The sequence below is a fragment of the Protopterus annectens genome, chromosome 9.part0 (genome assembly GCF_019279795.1).
Source record: "Protopterus annectens isolate FY-2018-M chromosome 9.part0, PAN1.0, whole genome shotgun sequence".
In the NCBI taxonomy this organism is placed as follows: Eukaryota; Metazoa; Chordata; order Ceratodontiformes; family Protopteridae; genus Protopterus; species Protopterus annectens.
In genome coordinates, this window is record NC_056743.1 from 259557186 (window position 1) to 259575208 (window position 18023).

General features: G+C 41.4%; 1 protein-coding gene across 1 annotated transcript in view; it reads left to right on the forward strand.

The window, feature by feature from the left end:
• NAT10 (N-acetyltransferase 10) overlaps positions 1 to 18023 on the forward strand; it is a 1889152-nt gene that overhangs the window by 1420058 nt on the left and 451071 nt on the right. The window contains exon 20 of the mRNA XM_044082846.1: positions 1200 to 1333. Coding sequence (XP_043938781.1) covers positions 1200 to 1333 — 134 coding nt within the window. The remainder of the gene's footprint in view (positions 1 to 1199; positions 1334 to 18023) is intronic.

The window sequence follows — 18023 nt, forward strand, 5'->3', positions numbered from 1 at the left end:
TACTGTACTTTCTAGCCTTGTTATTGGGTTCCAGGATAACTTGGTTTGGATAGTGATGTGATTAATGCATCTTTACTATAGCGTATTGGTCTTCAGTTTTGCTATTCTAATTTCTGTTAGTGAAACGGTAATAAAAAGATTAAAGAACATGATAAGAGGGTAACCATTGAATATTCCAAGACTCATTATTAGTGCCTGAAAAAGAAGAATAAATGACCAAAATGCAAATTTGCACATAATGAGTCAGAGATTTCTGTTTCTTGGAACATTCCGTCTTCTCTTGAGTTATAGCAGTCTTGCAAATGGTATATATAGTTTAAGGGGTAGAGAGTGCAGGGGTGTTGCCGCAATGAAAAAAAAATGAAGAGAGAACAGTTGTGTTCAATATTTGCTGATGTCATATTTTGTGGACTTTTTAATCATAATTCTGGAGCTCAAATTCATGAGTCTTAATATTACAATAGGGACCTGATTTCACATTGTTAACTCATTACAGTCCATTGGGTGAAGTTATAGAAAATGTGTACATTTATTTTATTTTACTACAGCTTTAGAATTTGTTACTTCACCGTACTCTGCATGATTTTTAGGTGGTAATAGTGGTTTTGTGCTGCATGGATAAAATTTACATTTTTATTGTGGAGCATGGAGAACAGCATCACTGCTTAAAAGCATGTAATACTTTTTGCCATTATTGATACTAAGGAAGCTTGCTTATCTTAGGTTTGATTATTTTGTCTTTGGTTAAATAGACTGCTGCTGTTGTTTTAGTACCACCAGAATTGTCATTTTTATTTATTTTTATAATATTCACTGATCATTATTGTAAGCTGTAATTTGATTTTCTCTTAGGGTAGGGCTTTTCTCCTGAGCTGACTGTACTGATTAAAATAAAATTGGATGTCAAACTACATTTTTTTCATCTTGCTAGTGAGATTATACAACATTTTCCCATAGTTTGGAAGCAGTCTTTATTTGCCTTAATAGCAAGCTTTTTTTGCTTCTGTGTAGACTTAGGTTACTACATGATTTACCCCCAAGAATTTTGGTTGACTTGGATTTTGATCTAGTAGTAAATTTTGGTTGCTGACAGACATAGTTGCATGATAGAATTTAACCAAAGAATCCTTATAAATGCATTGGAATTTTGACTTCCTCTTGGTCCGTGCCTTTTGTCACGTGATGTTACTATTCTCTAGGCAGTCAGTTTACTAGAAGAAGTTGTGTCACCACGGAGAGACTTGCCTCCACTTTTGCTCAAATTGTCTGAGAAACCTGCTGAGAGACTCGACTACCTTGGAGTTTCATATGGCTTAACACCACAGCTACTTAAGTAAGTATTTTAATAGAATTATCATAATGGGAAACTGAGTACTGTATCTGAAGAAGATGGACTTTAGAAAACAAAAAGTGAATACTATTTTTCTGAGCCTTTGGCCATGTGAGCCAACCTCTAATTGATATGGTAATGATTGGAAATCTGTTGGGAGACTTTATTCTGTTTAAAATAAATTACAAATTAGTCCTTTTGAGTGTAGTACAGTTTTGAGCATGTATCATTATAAAACTTGGAGGTATCTGCCATTTGCAGTAGGATGTTGGCTTATTGATAACATTATGGGAGACTGAGTAAAGAAAATCTGTTTTTTTAACTGTTACGAGCCCATATTTTTGCTGTTCGTCTCTGGAGTGGTGTAGAAGTTTTATTAAGAATAGATAAAAAGTTGCAATTTGACATTGAACAGAAAATACTTTTTATTTTTTTATTTATTTATTTATTTATTTTTTTACAAACTCTGCTTGTCAGCCTTGATTAAAATTTGTGCTACTTTCAGTCTCTTCACAGTCTCAGTAGATTATTCAAATCTGGTTCTACTCAGAACACTCCAGTGGCAGTGGTACTCACAGGCGTTACTGATATTCTTATGAAAAGAGCCACATTTTGTTATAGGTCAAGGATCTCTTATAAGAGACCGTGATTTCCTGATTTATGTCCCCATCAAACTCGGAGTGGACAAGTTTGCCTTGATTAATCCAAAGATCAGAGCATTCTGTTAAGATCATTTGTATCTTTACTGGATCAAGAGCTCTGGACCTGTATATTCATTTTTTTCCTTTAGGTGTATACTAGACTTCAAAGTTGCAAATGGAACGTTTGGGCAAGAGAAATTTCACCATAACTGATGCTCAGATCTGTGTGCTTTCTCTCACCTCTCCAAATGTCATTCCTTCCCAGTGGATAAGGCAGTGGAAGAGTGTTCAGCCCTTCCTGAGTCTAGGTTTAAGGAGCAGCTGGTTAAGACTCTGTTAATGGCTTTTTCTTATAGTAGGCAAATGTGACTTGCTTGTACTATTTATTGCAGTGGTGCTGTAACAGCCCAAGCTACCACAGTTGAGGATTTCTTTCCTTAAGGAGGAAATTTGGCATTCCATTGTAGACACCTCTTTCCTGTGCATTCATTCACCCTTTTCATGACATGGTAGATGTCCACTTAGAGGAAGCAGGCCATTGCAATAGTGAGTAGCATCTATGACCCTCTGGTTTCTCCTCCTTGTAAACCCCCCCCCCCCATACACACCTGCGTATTAAAGTTATTTTCTATCACAAAACAAGGCATGTTCTTAAGATCCTGGTCTTGCTGGTCTAGCATGGCCAGCCAAGTCACCCAGGAGGACAGCTGTAGTGGTCCAACAGGTGAAGCCCTGAATATCTTCAAAGTAGTTCACTGAATCAGCATTAGGTTAGAGGGCAGTCATGATTTACTAGTGGGTCCTTTTATTTTTGAACTAACCTTTTATAGAAACATTTTCCAAGATCAGCAGGACTATTAAGTAAAATCATTAGTAACTTAACACCAGCCAAACAGAATGTAACTCAGCATAACTGTGTGCATAGTTTAGCACTGCCAACATAGTATGCTCTTAGAGTATGTTTTTAGACAGTAATCGTAACACAAGCATGTACTTTTAAATCCTTAATGTGCAAGATGCTCAAATAATTAAAAAATACCATATTAATGAGACTTTATAGCAGGTTCCCACAACTTTGAAAAAATGTAAAAGCTTACCGACCAGTTTAAGATGGATCAATTAGAAGGGATTAACATTTGTTTTCTACCCCCCCTCCACTGTAGCTGGCCATCAGCTGCCACCAGCTTTTCTTGTCCCGTGGGCTCAACCTACCCTACCGCATGCCTTAGGATGGTGAGGAAATCGATATTACACAGGTATACTGCTGTCAGAGGAGTGTACCCTAACTCCCTCTCATCCCCATCAGTGTTGTGAGCTCCACAGTTATTGCCTCCATGAGGATTCATGCATCCTTCTCCACATGCATAACCTGCAGACCAAGTAATATACCACTTGTAGCACATAGCTCACCCAAATATTAATGCTGCTGTTGCAATGAGGCTGTACACCCCCCCCATAATGGGTGAGCCAGTGTTAACTGCTTATTCCCATCTTGTCCCCCCCCCCCAGTTGGATCCGTCCAGTACCTGTACCATCAGTCAAATCTGAGTTGTTTAGGATGCAGCACAGTTTATCCATCTGCATCACAATGCCGGATTGGTTTTGCATTCATTGTCTGGCATCTTTCAGTTACATTGGCAGGAATCAAATGAACATTTTTTTTTTTATCCTTGCAGCCTGTTCCATCATTTAATCCCAGAATACAAGACTTTTATGGGAGAGGAGAAATGAAATATTCTGTTGCATAATCGTATGTTTTGCTTCCACCTAATTTCTACAATAAGGTACAAGCACAATGTATGCAGAAGTTCCCATTTAGTAGTAATGCATATCCAGCCGCAATCATCTTTTGCTCTACCACCTTTCAAGAGCCCACCCAGGGAAAAATGTAATTCATGTAAAATTCTGAGTTGTCAATTCCAGAGTTGGACCATTTTTTTTAATATGAACTACTCTTTTCCCAACCTTCTTACCACTCATTTTCAGGATATACTGCATCTGTTAATTCAGTACATTCATTTTTGTAAAGTTCTGATGATGGGTTGTCCCTATTTAGACCATAACTCTTTGATGCTGCTGTCTCTACTTTTTTAATCTAATTTGACTGCCAGACATTTACATGTTTATAAGTAAACCACTGATTGGAAGGCAGTTTAAAGAAACAAGTTAACCTGGTGGATGTCTTAAAATTGGTGACTGAGGAGTCCATTATGTGTTCGCATTTAGTGTTAACTGCTTTGATCCAAATAATGCTAGTGTAGTTTGGGATTAAGAAGTAAAAGAGTGGGTGACACCAAGGAAGAAGATGAAGGTGAAAACACCACTGCAGATAATCTTGCTTTTACCAGTATACCTGTCCAGTCAACTGGGACTGTTTATAAAAGGTGCACTTAGTCATGTTGCTTTTTTTTTGCTAAACTTTTTATGTATTTATTGTTTGCCTCCTGCTTTTTCCATTTAAATTGCTGTTTTTACTGTTTACAAGTGGCTTGCTTATGAACAAGTGTGTATGTGGTCTTTGGACACTAGCAGTTATTGCAGTGGGAGGACATTAATTGCTGCTGTTTCCAGGTAGCCAGACAATAGTCGGTGAAATGTATAGCTTCATTTCAGTGGTCTTTTAGTGTTTGATATATACCGAGATAAACTGTGCTTGCCTGCTCTTTTCATTTGCACACAGCAACCACAGTCCATCTACAGCTACCAAGAGTGGTGCAATGTGGTTGCTGTATGCAAATGAAGTTTTCCCTAAAAGTTTTAACTGCAAAAATCCTTTCTTTCATTTTGTGAGTGACTTTCTCTGATCTGCTCTGGGCTGTATATGTTTGCACATACTTGTTATCAGCTGCTTTAGGTTGTACACCATTTTTTCCTGAATTTCTGGTGTGACTGTATTTTCATTCCTTTGTTTCCCCCAAGTTCGTATAACACTAAAATAGTACTGGCAGCACGTTGAGACAGCAGACTGCCTGTTTTTGTATTGTCAGCCTTCTAGCACTTTATGTATTTTAAGACAGTATAAGGACTGCCTCATGCTTATTGAAAGTGAACTTTTGTTAATCTAACAAATTATATCTGTGAGAATGGCAAACACATTGCTAACTTGTAGGCAGCCGTCTTAAAATCTCAAGCATGAAGTAAGTATCACATTATTTTACCCCGACCCACACGAACAAGACAGCCTCACAATGACAACACATAACTGTCGTATGCTAATGCTGTAAAAAATCTCTACCAAAACCTCCTAGAACTCAAGAATAAGCATCATTGAAACCCTCAATTGCATGTTCTACATGCACCCCTTCAGTAGCAATATCACCATCAACATAATACCCCTGTGTCTAGTAAGACTGTATCTGCTTCTGGATACAACCTTGTAAATAGTGACTCCATTGTTACACACACTGACTTCATGCTATTGTGGTCAAGGATGGGGTTATAGTAATCTGTCCCTTGGGGGCAAGGGTTGCTGACATATCTAGGGCCCTTAGGATCCTTTCATTCATTAAAGATGGTTATGACTTGATTGTAGTTCATGCTAAAATGAAGAGTTTGTCACAAAAACCAATATAAGACTTCGAGAATGTCAGGCTGGAACTTGCTACATATGTTTAAGTTAAGGCTAAGACTCTGGTTATGAGTGTATCCTCCCCTCCTTTCACCTAAAATGATGCCTAGGTTCAAGGAAAAGGTAACTGTATTTAGTAATTGGTTAAGTAGCTAGTATGATTCCATGGAGTCCAACATGTGTGTCCTTGGGAAGAGATGATTTATGATGCTCCTTGCTTTGCAAAGAGCTGTCTACACCTCTTGTTCAAGAGCTTCTGCCTTCTCGCCAAAAGATTTGCTGCCTTCATTGTTCCTTTTTAAGCCAAGTGTCCATATTAGCTATAAAGGTGTTAAGACTCAGCTTAATATAGAGCTGTTTCAATTTCAAACCATGACTGTAAAGTGTTTGTCAATATTGAGTAAAAGAATGGCAGTGTATTGCAAGAATTGATACATATGTATCAGTGCTGTTTTGTGGAATAGAGACAAAAAACATTAGTAATTAACTGAGAGGGAAGCAGGGTGTAACTGTTGGTAGGTTTTGATGCAGAGAAGGCTTTCAGTAGAGTCAGCTGGGATTTTAGAAGAAGGTAATTAATGTTGTTGTGTCTTTCGGCTTTTCCCGGTTAGGGGTTGCCACAGAGGAACTCCGGTCCGCTAATGATTGGCAGTTGATTTTTACGTGCCGAGTTGCCAGCCCTGACGCACAACCTTCAATGAAGGTACGCCCATTCACGCATGTCTCCATGCAGAAGACGCTCTAGCTGAGAATTGAACCGGACAGCGTCTTACTGTGAGGCGACAACGCTACCGCAGCACCACCACCGCCAGAAGAAGGTAATTAATATAATAGGGTTAATTTGGTAGGATATATGAAGGGTCAGGGGCAATAGTTAAGGTGGGAGGTTTCCGACAAGCTTTGTTTGAGAAGTGGTATCAGACAGGATTGTTCTGTTTACCTTTTGCCAGTGGCTCTAAATAATAAGCACATGATAAAGATAGTATAACTAGTATTTTAAACAAGAAAAAAAAATAGCTTTATTCACAGATTATATTGTACGTGATAAAACTGGAATAAGCATTTGTACTGAGGAACTTTGAGACAGTTTCATGTTTTTGGGGGGTATAAAATGAAAATTAAACATAGGTTATAGTGATAACGTATGTACCCTTAAATGAATTAGTTCAGCAATACCCATATTTATGTGGGCATGATAAGATGAAATATTTAGGTGTATGGATTAAAAAGGATTTTGTTATGGCAGCTAAGGATATGTGGGAAGAGACTAAAGAAAATAAATTACAAAAAAAGGGAAGCTGGAAGGTTTTGCTTATGGATAGTAAGATACTGGACAGTCAGATACAAGAAGTGAAATGTGTCTAGTACCTTTAGTTTTTTTTTAAACAGTTTAGATGTAGCTTTATTTAAAGAGTTGAAATAATTTAGTTGGGAGGGTAAGAGCTGATTTCCCCCCATAATACATTATAAGTGATGGACTCAGCTCATACATTTCAAGTTATGTAAAATTTTGTCCTCCTGTATATTGAATGTTAAACTGTTGTTCTTATATGCTGTACTAATACATTGTATATTATCTTTCTGTCTGGAGCTTTTCTCCTCGGGCCTCCATTGAAAACAGGCTACCTTGGCCCAGTGGACTTCCCAGTTAACAAACTGAAATAAATAAATGAATAAATAAAACAAGGTGGTTTAGGAATATCTTGTTTGAAGGGATATTTTAGAGCTATGCAGCTAAGGTTCATATACATAACATAAAAAAATATAAATCTGAGTGCAAATGGATGATGAAATTGAGGGCAAGAAGCAAGGAAAAAGTAGGATTTTTGAAAGCGGGCCCTGTATGAGAATGGAACTGCTATGCAGAATATTATGTTCATAACATAGCTGAAAGTATTTTGAGTTAGGCCAACAAGGGAATCTAGAAACGAGATTTTACCTGTAGTAATGACTGCAAGTAGAGGTATTGAATATAGACTAAAGGGGGCTTGAATTTACTGGAGAAAATCAGCAAAGGAAACAGCTTTTGGAAGTAAATGAATAGAGAAGTAAAGATAATAGTGTGAGATGAGGCCAAGCAGAAGTCTAGATCAGAAGTTAGAGAATGCTTTTGCTTCCAGGGTTAGGGGAATACTAACTGAAAGAGACCAGCTCTGGTAGAAATTTTAATTGAGTCTAGAACAAAAATTGCTTTTAACAAGGGATACTTAAGGCATATAAAATCTTGCATGATAAATAGAAGAATCAGTTGGAGGAGGGTAAAAGGCTTAGAAGAAAGAACAGAAAGATAGTATACAAAAGAATAATGGCATGATATCTGCATGGCTCCCAGGTATATGTAGTAAAGTCTGGAAGGTTTAGGATATTTTGCTTGGAAATGTTTGCTACATATTTTTATACTCCACATAGATCTCGGAGAAAAATTCCCAAGGTAGATAGCAAATGTTGGAGGTGTGATGTGGCAGAGAAGTCAGTGGAAACATGTTTTTTGGGAATGTAATGATTTTGGCAGATTTTAATAATTTCCCACGGAGTACTTTGTCAGAAATGTTGGGGGAACAAATTGTTGTAACCAGGGAAATGAAAGAACTAGGTTATAGGATCTGAATTGCTTCATTGTCTATGATTTAAGAATTTAATAAAGGTGTTTAAAATTGCAGTGTGATAGAGGAATCCCTTGGTGTGGCAGCCTGCCTGTAATTACCTTCATTAGAAACCTTGATGGACTAAGGTTTTAAAATGTTGTTAGAGTGGAGTGCTGGACTCCACTGAATGAATTTATTCTGTAAATGCCTTCTACTCTGGACTTCAAATAAGATGAGCCATTGTATGGAATGAAATGCCTTTTTAATGTCAAAGAGGTCTGCTCGTCTTCTGGTGTCCAGAGGTCTCATATTGGTGAATAAGATTGGCAAGCAACCACTGGTTATCAGAGATTTTTTGTTTGGTATAAAAACACACTGTATTGGTTAAACCAAATTCAGGATAATCTTTTTTTAGATGACACTTGAGCCAAAATGTTTTGTTTTATTTTTGCATCCCACTGCCTGCCTACCATCAGCCTCTCATGATCAGTTAGCTGTTCATTTCTCATCGGGCAAGAGCTGTTCTTGGCCCATCTTTTCCCAGTGAGGTAAGAGCTGATCGCAGAGCTGTCATTCAGCAGCAGCTATCAGGGCCTTTTTTGTTCATACAGCCTAACTCAACCCCTTACTTTTGACATGAGCCCTACTTCACCATAAAGGGGCCACCTGTGCCACCTAATATGGAGTTATGAACAAACATTGTTTGACAATGCCTGTGCGAGGGATGTTGCACTTTGCATTGTGTCGACCCACCCATGCCCCTCCCCCACAAGACTTCATCTCATGGGAGTGGAGTACATTTCACCTCCTGGAGCACTAGGTCATTACTAGAAAAGGTGCCATTACTGCCTTCCCGCCCAGGCAAGTTTATCAAAGTGGCACATAACTCCACACCACTCCCTGGCTCTTCCACTTTACCAAGCTGATAATCGATCTTGGATAAATTGTTTGGGCTTCATCCTTTCTCACCACAGAACCAGGTACATTCGCTCTAATTCTGATATCAAGATATTTTAGGGATGTGAGATGGTTGTTACATATTTCTAAGAGATCTGAAGCTTTAGGCAAGACCATAATTCCAAATAAGACATGGATGTGTAGGAACTTGACAAGCCCTTATGCGATTTAAATAGAAAGTGTAAGTGCCCAGCTAAGGTCACCTTTTGCCACCACTCGTGTAGAACTACTTGTTAAACAGTAATGACTTAGTGGCAGGTTTGACTTTCTCTCAATGAATATTTTCATTCACTTATTTTTTAGAGGATATATAGACATTAATAAGTCAGTAGCCAGTGGGTTATTATCATTTGCATTCAGAAGTTTCAAGACTATTCTATAATTTAGCATAAAATTTCCTAAACTCTTCTCTGATTAAATCGTCTTGTGTGATGGTGATCTCTCCAATTTGACCTTAAAACTTCATTGTGGTAGTTTTAAGGAGCCATGCTGTAGACTTGGAGTTATTTTCCTCATAAAAAACAACACAGATCACCTTTTCTTATTAATTTGGCTTCTGCATGAGAAAAATTTGAATACTGGATTTTTAACTTTCAATCTTAGTGCCTCCTTAAGGAGACCAGTCTGTCCCCATAGCCAAAGCTAACACTTTGCTTTGCAGCATAGCTGATCTGATAATCCTTGACCTGGTCACCGATGTTTACATCTTGCAGCCGTTATGTCACCCCAGATAGAGTTGCACTGAAAGCTCAAGGACTGTGCCTTGCCTGTAGAGCTATTGGAATAGGTTCATTTTACTTAAGCTGCTGAGGTTGCTCTGCATCAGAACAAGGTTAGTGGTACTACATCTGCTTCTTGCTACTTCGAAAGGTAATGGAAGGCTTCCATCCTGTCCTGGACATCAGCAACTTCAAGGTGTACATCTGGTTCATTAAGTTCCAGGTATAGCTGTTGAGCTGCAGGCTGACTTTGAAGTTGTTGCTGGATGTGATAGACTCTTCATGGTACATTGGTGTGTGGAGATTCACACAGGTGGTTACTTCATCTGGTGAATAATGAGTAAATTTTGCAGTACAGCTTGCTGCAGTTTGATACTTTTACTGCTACAGAAGTTTTACCTAGGTGCTAGCCACTGTGTTGGAGGTGATGCAGCAGAAAGATGTCCTTCTATTCATATGCTGCTGTATTCATGACATCAGGGAGTTTGCTCTGGTGAACTCTCAAATGTCCGGCCATTATACAAAAGTCACCCACCCCAGAACATTTCTGCCGCCTCTGTGACTACCAGCTCCGGTTGTCGCCTTATCAGAAGAAGCGTTTTTCTACATCGGACTCCAGATAAGTACCCCATAGGAGTTTTCAAATCTTTTCTTGCCACTGCTTTGGGTTTCATGTCAAGTAGGAAGGGCAATGTAGGTGTGGAAGGCAAATTCCATGTAAGGATTCACATGAGCTCTGCCTATTCTGCCTAGGCCAAGAACACGACCATACCACTTGTAGTATTTGTCAGGCCTTTGTCCCCAAAACCCTTGGAAGCCATCTAGCAGCTTTGAATTGTACCTTAAGAACTAAAGGCTTAAATGTCTAACTGCATGTATGGACCTGATGTTGGAACTCTCAGTAGAGCCCCCAGTCAAGAAGGCCAAAAAGAGCAGGCCTGAACTGACTGCTGCACTCTGCATTCCAGCCATAGCTCTCAAGGCCAGTGAAGGCCCAGAGTCTAAGTCCTCGGAGCTCCCTTCGGTGGAAGGCCTGAAGGAAACTATTCCGGTACCTGAGGTTACATCCAGGAGGGAAACTCAGGTGTCCGAGTAGGTCGCTGAGGGGGAAGGTAGGCTTGTTATTTCTGAGGGACTGCATGGGGTTTCTGAGATTGTAGTTCATGAAAACATAGAACGGGACGTCGATGAGTGCAGGCCGGCATCAGGCCCTCCTACCCTCCACTGTTTTCTCACCTGTCTCCACCAGAGGACTAAATCTATTTCCCAACCTCTGTCTTCTTGAGCGTCGAACATCTGGATTGGCAGGCCTTTACCCAAGGCCTACTCGACGCTTTCTTGGCCTTACGTGAGGACCCGATCCCTACGGCCTCTACCCCCCAAGAGAGCGCAATCCCTGATGACCCTTCTGTGGAAGATGATTTTTCAGAGGATGATGATGAATCCTCCATCTACTCCTCACAAATGGCTTCTCGCATGGGATATGCCTCCCCAGAGGAGGAGTACAGTGTCACAGATTCCCTAGGCGAGGTACTCACCTTTGTTGAGACCATCACTAAGATGCAAGATTTCTTTAAATGAGATAGCAGCCAAGTCACTGAGATTCAAAAAAGATAAGAGTTACTCCAATTGGAGTCTCCTAGCCCTTTTGCTGTGTCCCCTGTATACCCTGCTTTTCTGGATGCATTCATGGCTGCTTCTAAAAACCCTGATTCACAGCCCCCAGCCCCCAAACATCCAGATGGATTCTACAAGGTGCCAGAGGCAGCATCCTTTCTGTACAAAGCTGCTGCTGCAGATCCAGCAGTCATTTCTGTGACCATGGAAAAACTTCCAAATTGCTCCTCTCTACTTCTCTGTTGCCCTCAGATAAAGAGAGCAGGATGATAGAATACATGGGAAAGAAGGTTTACATTTCTGCCACCCTGGCTGTAAGAGCCATCAACTATCAGACCCATATGGCTACATATGCCCTGGCTTTCATACCAGGTGTAACAAAACAATTGGACAAACTACCAGATTCCCCTGCTAAGGCGAAGATCTCTTCCCTCCTGAGTTCTTGCTCCCAGGTTTCAAAACATTCTATCAAGTGTAGCTATGATGGTGTAGAAGCCTCTGCTAGAGCTGCTGCATCAGGCTCTGTCTTCAGGAGGTACTCATGGCTGAGACTGCAGTCTCTCCCTGATGACATCAAATCCAAACTCCTGGATGCACTTCTGGACAACAGTCACCTGCTTGGCACAGCAGCTGCTGATCTGTTCAAAGCCCTCCAAACCAAAGGGAAGGAACTGCAGGAACTGAGACATATCTTTGTCTCTCCATTACCTTGTTTTCAGAGGAATTATCCAACTAAAACTTAATTTGTGAGAACTTCGGGAAAGAGACCTCAAACAAAACCCAGAAAGTAACATAGAAAACAGGCCCCACTTAGGTATGCCTCCATCACCCCTTCCTCTAAACAGCCCTTTCAGGGGAAAACCTGGTTGTCTGTAACTACCAGGCTCCTCCCTGAGACATTCCTCTAGCTATGCATGCCTCCCTCTGCCTTCCTGCTTGGAAGCAGGTTAACCAGGACTCCTGGGTCCTCTCGGTCATAAAACAGGGATACGTAATGTCTTGGGAGGCCAGACCCACCCCAAAAGGCATCCCTCACCCATCCCGAGACCAAATTCCTCTCTCCCCACCAATCCTGCAAGAACTTCTTGCTCAAGGAACCATTCATGATGTACCCACCTTGGCAAGAGAAAGAGGAATTTCTTCAAGACTCTTTGTGGTCTCCAGAAAGAAAGGCCTCTGGAGGCCTATCCTGGACCTATCCCACTTCAACACCTTCCTCAGTCCCCTCCTTCAGGATGCACTCTCTTCCTACTCTCCTATCCCCTGATCCTCAGGCTTTCCTAGTGTCCTTGGACATAAAATAAGCTTACTTACACATCCCCATTCACCCACTTTTCAAGAGGTACCTCCGCTTCTCAGTGGACTCTGTGTACTTTCAGTTCTATGCTTTACCCTTTGGTCTTCCTACAGCACCAAGGGTATTTAAAAAATGTTTGGCCCCAGTTATGGCATTCGCCAGAACAAAAGGAATACAGCTTTTTCCTTACTTAGACAACATCCTGATCCAGGCTCTCAAGTTCCACAGCCCTACAACACCCGAGCTTCACCATCTCCCTACTATCAGGTCTAGGACTTACCATAAACATGAAAAAAATCCTCCCAGATACCCTACCAAGATCAGGTGTTCCTAGGGTGTTGAATTCTGACAAGGGAAATGATGGCTTGTCTACCTCCAGAAAAGATTGTGATGCTCACATCTTTTCAAGGGAGTTCTTCCCTTCAAAGCCATCTCAGCCAGGGAATTCCTCAGAATTCTAGGGTTTATGGCCTCAACTATCCCCATAATCCCCCTGGCAAGGCTCCACATGAGGAAGTTTCAGTGGTATCTAAGTTGTACCTGGAAACACTTGCACCCACTGGAATTCATGATACCCATGCTGCCATGCCTGACCAGGGAACTGAAATGGTGGATCTCCCACATTCAGAAGAATCCTTGCCTGCCCCTACAGCCCTTATATCCCAACCAGGATCTCTTCACAGATGCCTCAGACACAGGTTGGGGTGCAACCCTAGGAAACTGGAGAGTGAGGAACACATGGACCCACACCCAATAGAAGGAGCACATTAATATCGAGGAAATGAGAGCCCTGATATTGGCCTTAGAAATTTTTCAAGACCACTTTCTACCAGGCACTCGGTACATCAGCAATTCGGGGGGGGGGGGGTCAAGTCCTACCTCCTGTGCAGATTAGCACTGCAGGCTTGGGAAACCGCGCTGGAGAAATGGATCCATGATGTTCTTCGTGTTTCACTGTTGCAATAATTAGATTTGGGTAATCTGCTAGCAGGTTGCCCTCAGTCGACCTGAATAACGAAGTCTTGGGTCCTGCATTGGTTGCTGTCTCCTCTTCCATGACATCAGGTTGTCAGGGGTATAAAACATGCAGCCGATGCCATTTTAACCAGTCTTTCTTGCCACGCAGTGCCCGAAGCAGAAGCAGTTTGCAAGTGCCGGTCGGCCGGCTCCTGAAATTTTCGCATTCGAGTTTCAGAACCGAAGTCTTCAATTAAAGCTAAGTACCCCGTTGGGTAAACTTTTTCTTGCTCCTTACCGATGTCAGTAAAAGTTAATAATTGCATTACTTGTGGGAAGCAAATACCTCATAAGGATTTTCATTTGTACTGTATTCCTTGCCTAGGCCCAGATCATAACGTGCCTTGCTGTTGGTTTTGTGTAGATGTAACCAACGCACTATTAAGCGTCTGTATATTTTTGCTTCAAAATATTTTGGATCCAGATTTAATTACCCTGAAATGTCGTCGGATAGCAATCCAACTACCGGAGTTCACAAAAAACGCAAAGAAAAAGACAGACACAGACCGTCGAGGTCTAAAAGCGATGACGAAACATCTCCTAAGTCAGTCGTCGGTTCACTGGTACTCAGTGAGGCGCTTTCACAGCCCCTGATACCTGCTACTTTTAAGTCGCAGGCCTCTACCAAGACCCATGCAGAGTCCTGTATGCCGCGAGATTCTCAGAGTATTGTACCCGCGGATGTCTCTCCCTCAGATGGGTCGGGAGCCGCTGAGCAGGCACCGGCTTCTGTGGGTGTTTTCAGGCCTCAACATTTCTATATAAAACCGATGCCAGCTTCAAAAACAAAGACAAAAACAACTTCTAAGTCTCAAAAAATTATGCATGAGCCACGTGCTTAGGCCCCTATGCCTAAAAAACAGATGATCAAAATGGCTGAGGACTTAATTACCTTGATCAATCCCCCCTGCTAAGAGGCCTAGGCAAGACACTGATTATGAATCTTCAGATCAGGTTTTTATTTCTTCTGATTCCTCTTCTGCTCAGGAATTTTCTATACCACCCTAGGAGGATTCAGATGCAGAAGAGTCAATTCCATCTGCATCTCCTCCTGAGGATTATTCTTTTGGAGAAACCTTGCATACTTTAAGGGAACATTTTCATTGGGAGTGTTAGGATTTCTCTGAATGAAAAAAGAGGCTTAGGGATTTTCTTCTTCTTCCTCAGCATAGGCCTTTGGCTATACCTCCAGTATTGGACATTGTTGATGATGTGTTTTTGGAATCGCGCATGGCTCCTGATTCCCTACCTCCGGCTCCTAGTAAGCCAGACAGATATTACAGGGTTCCTGACTCCCACAAATTTTTATTCAAAAATCCTGCTGCTGATCCTGAAACTATCTCACAGGGACTCAAAGGTGTAAAGGCCTCTACAGCCAAAAATCCTACCCCCTCTGATAGAGATTCCAGGGCGCTGGATAGATGGGGAAAGAAGGTTTATACGTCTGCAACCTTGGCAGTTAGGGCCATAAACTGTCAGTTTCATGTGCTTAAATATCAACAGCATGCTATGGGCTTATTGAAACAGAAAATGATGTTGATTTCTGATTGTGTGGAAAATAAAGAATTACAGGAATTATTGCATGCAGCAGAACAGGTTGGAAAGCATACTTTGCAATGTGGTTTTGATTCCTTGGAGGCCTCTTGCAGGGCTGCAGTTAATGGATCTGTGATTAGAAGGCATGCCTGGCTCAAGGAGCAAAATCTGCCTGATCATGTTTAAGGCTCAATTGGTGGATGCACCTTTACAGCATGATAATTTGTTTGGTAATAAGGCAGAAGAGGTTTTAAACAAAATGGAAGGCAAAGCTAAATCTATGCAAACTGTAAAAGATTTCTTACAAGCTGAGCCATCCAGATTCAGTAGGCACTGGCCTACTAAAAATTGGTCCTTTCCTGTGTCCAACAGAACCTCACAAGGCAAATCCAGGTGCTCAAAAGGCTCTAGATACTAATCACAGGGTTCTTACAGGTCAAAGCAATGGGGTGCCTCTACCTCCAAATCTGGGGGAAACAAAGCACAGCCCTACAGTAAGCAGTCTCAATGACTTCCCTCTACCATTACCAAGCACTTATCTTTTGGCAGTCCCATTGGGGGGAAAATTAGCACTTCATGCTCAAAATTGGCAGTTAATTACCCAGGACAAGTGGGTATTAAACTTAGTATCCCAGGGGTACAGATTTCATTTCCATACTCTGCCAATTCCATACGGTTGGCCAGATCTGCCACAAAATCAATGGGCAGAGGCTCAGAAACAAGTGACGTCCCTCATGGATATGGGGGCCATTCAGCCAGTACCAGAACAGGAAAAAGGACAAGGGTTTTATTCAAGACTGTTCCTGGTACCCAGAAAAGGCAATACCTGGCGTCCAATACTGTACTTATTGATTTTGAACATGTTCTTGGACATCCAAAAATTCAGAATGCTGACTTTGCAACAGCTACTGCCCATGCTGGGCAAGAACACTTGGTTAGTGACTCTAGACTTGAGGCATACCTGCATATCCCAATAAGGGAATCGTGCAGAAGATACCTCCGCTTCAAGGCAGGTTTTATGCATTACCAATTCTCTGCACTGCCCTTTGGCTTATCTACTGCGCCCAGGGTCTTTGCAAAGTGCCAGGCACCAGTAATTGCATTTTGTAGAGAAAAACGCATACAAATATATCCTTACTTGGATGACTGTCTCATTCAAGCAGAAAACAAGGACATACTTCTTCAACATCTGGCGTTTGTAAAAAGGCTTCTAACATTTTGGAAGCCAGAAGGCCTAGTACTAGAAAATCTTATGCTGATAAATGGAAGAGATTCTGTGCTTGGAACCAAGCACAAGGAACGGACATAAAACCAAATATTCCTCAGATTTTACAATACTTGACTGAGATGCTTGACAAAGGGCCTATCTTTTTCTTCAATAAAAATCCATACCTCTGCCAATTTCGGCTCTTTACAACACGGAGCCTCCCATCTTTTCACATCCTCTGCTAAAACAGTAACTTAGAGGGGCCAAAAATTTAAGGCCTCACAAAAGATCGCCAACTCCTGCATGGGACCTCAATTCTGTGCTGGAAAAACTCACCCTGCCTCCTTTTGAACCAGCAGCTACTGCGGATATAATTTTTTTATTTTGGAAAACGGCTTTCCTTTTGGCAATCACTTCAGCAAGAAGGGTTTCAGAACTACAGGGCCTAATGGCTGTGGAGCCTTTTATTACATTTTACCTGGAGAGCGTGTCCCTCAGGACCAGTCCTTCATTTATGCCTAAGGTGGTATCCAGTGTGACTCTTAACCAAACTCTTCACCTGCCAACATTTTGCCCAAATCTGCAGGACAAGGGGGAGTGGATTCCGTATTCATTGGACGTACACAGACAACTAAGATTCTACTTGAACAAGACCAAATCTCTAAGAAAGTCTGAGCAGCTACTGGTGGCATTTACTGCAGGATCAGAGGGAAAGGCTATATCAAAGCAGGCTATTTCTAAGTGGATAAGCCACTGCATTCGTTTCTGCTACTTGCATCATGGTAAACCAGTGCCCAAGGGAATCAGGTCACATTCCACCAGGGTTGCCTCTACCTCAGTAGCCTTTCTCGGAGGAGTTCCAACCAAAGACATTCTAGAAGCTGCTACATGGAGCTCTGTTAATACTTTTACAAAGCATTATCATTTGCCTCTCTTCTCTAAGTCCAGGGCAGGCTTTGCCACTGCAGTTCTGCAGGGCCTTATAGCCACCCCTAATGCTATTTTGTTCCATCCTCCCATCTATAGCTTTGGGATTCTACCCAAATGTAATGACTGCAACAGTGAAACACGAACAACATAGTACAGTTGTGTACACTTACCATAGATGTAGATGTTCGAGTGTATTCACTGTTGCAGTCCGGGTTACCCACCCGCCATCCCCCTTTCTATACCTTTTCTTTCCTTCACTATACACAAGCCTTTGTGGTGTATTTGCTTTTATATGAAGGTAAATTTTATGTTTCTAAGGTGCATTTATATATATACAGTTTATTTATATATTTTTGCTCCCCATTTGTGGGGCACCTGACATCTGGGGCAAGAAAAACTAATTTAAAATGGCGACGGCTGCATGTTTTATACCCCTGACGACCTGACATCATGGAAGAGGAGACATCAACTGCAGATCCTAAGATTTTAGTTAGTCTGTACGACTGAGTCCGCCTTTGTTATTCAGGCCGACTGAGGTCAACCTGCCAGTAGATTACCCAAATGTAATGACTGCAACAGTGAATATACTTGAACATCTACATTTATGGTAAGTGTACAC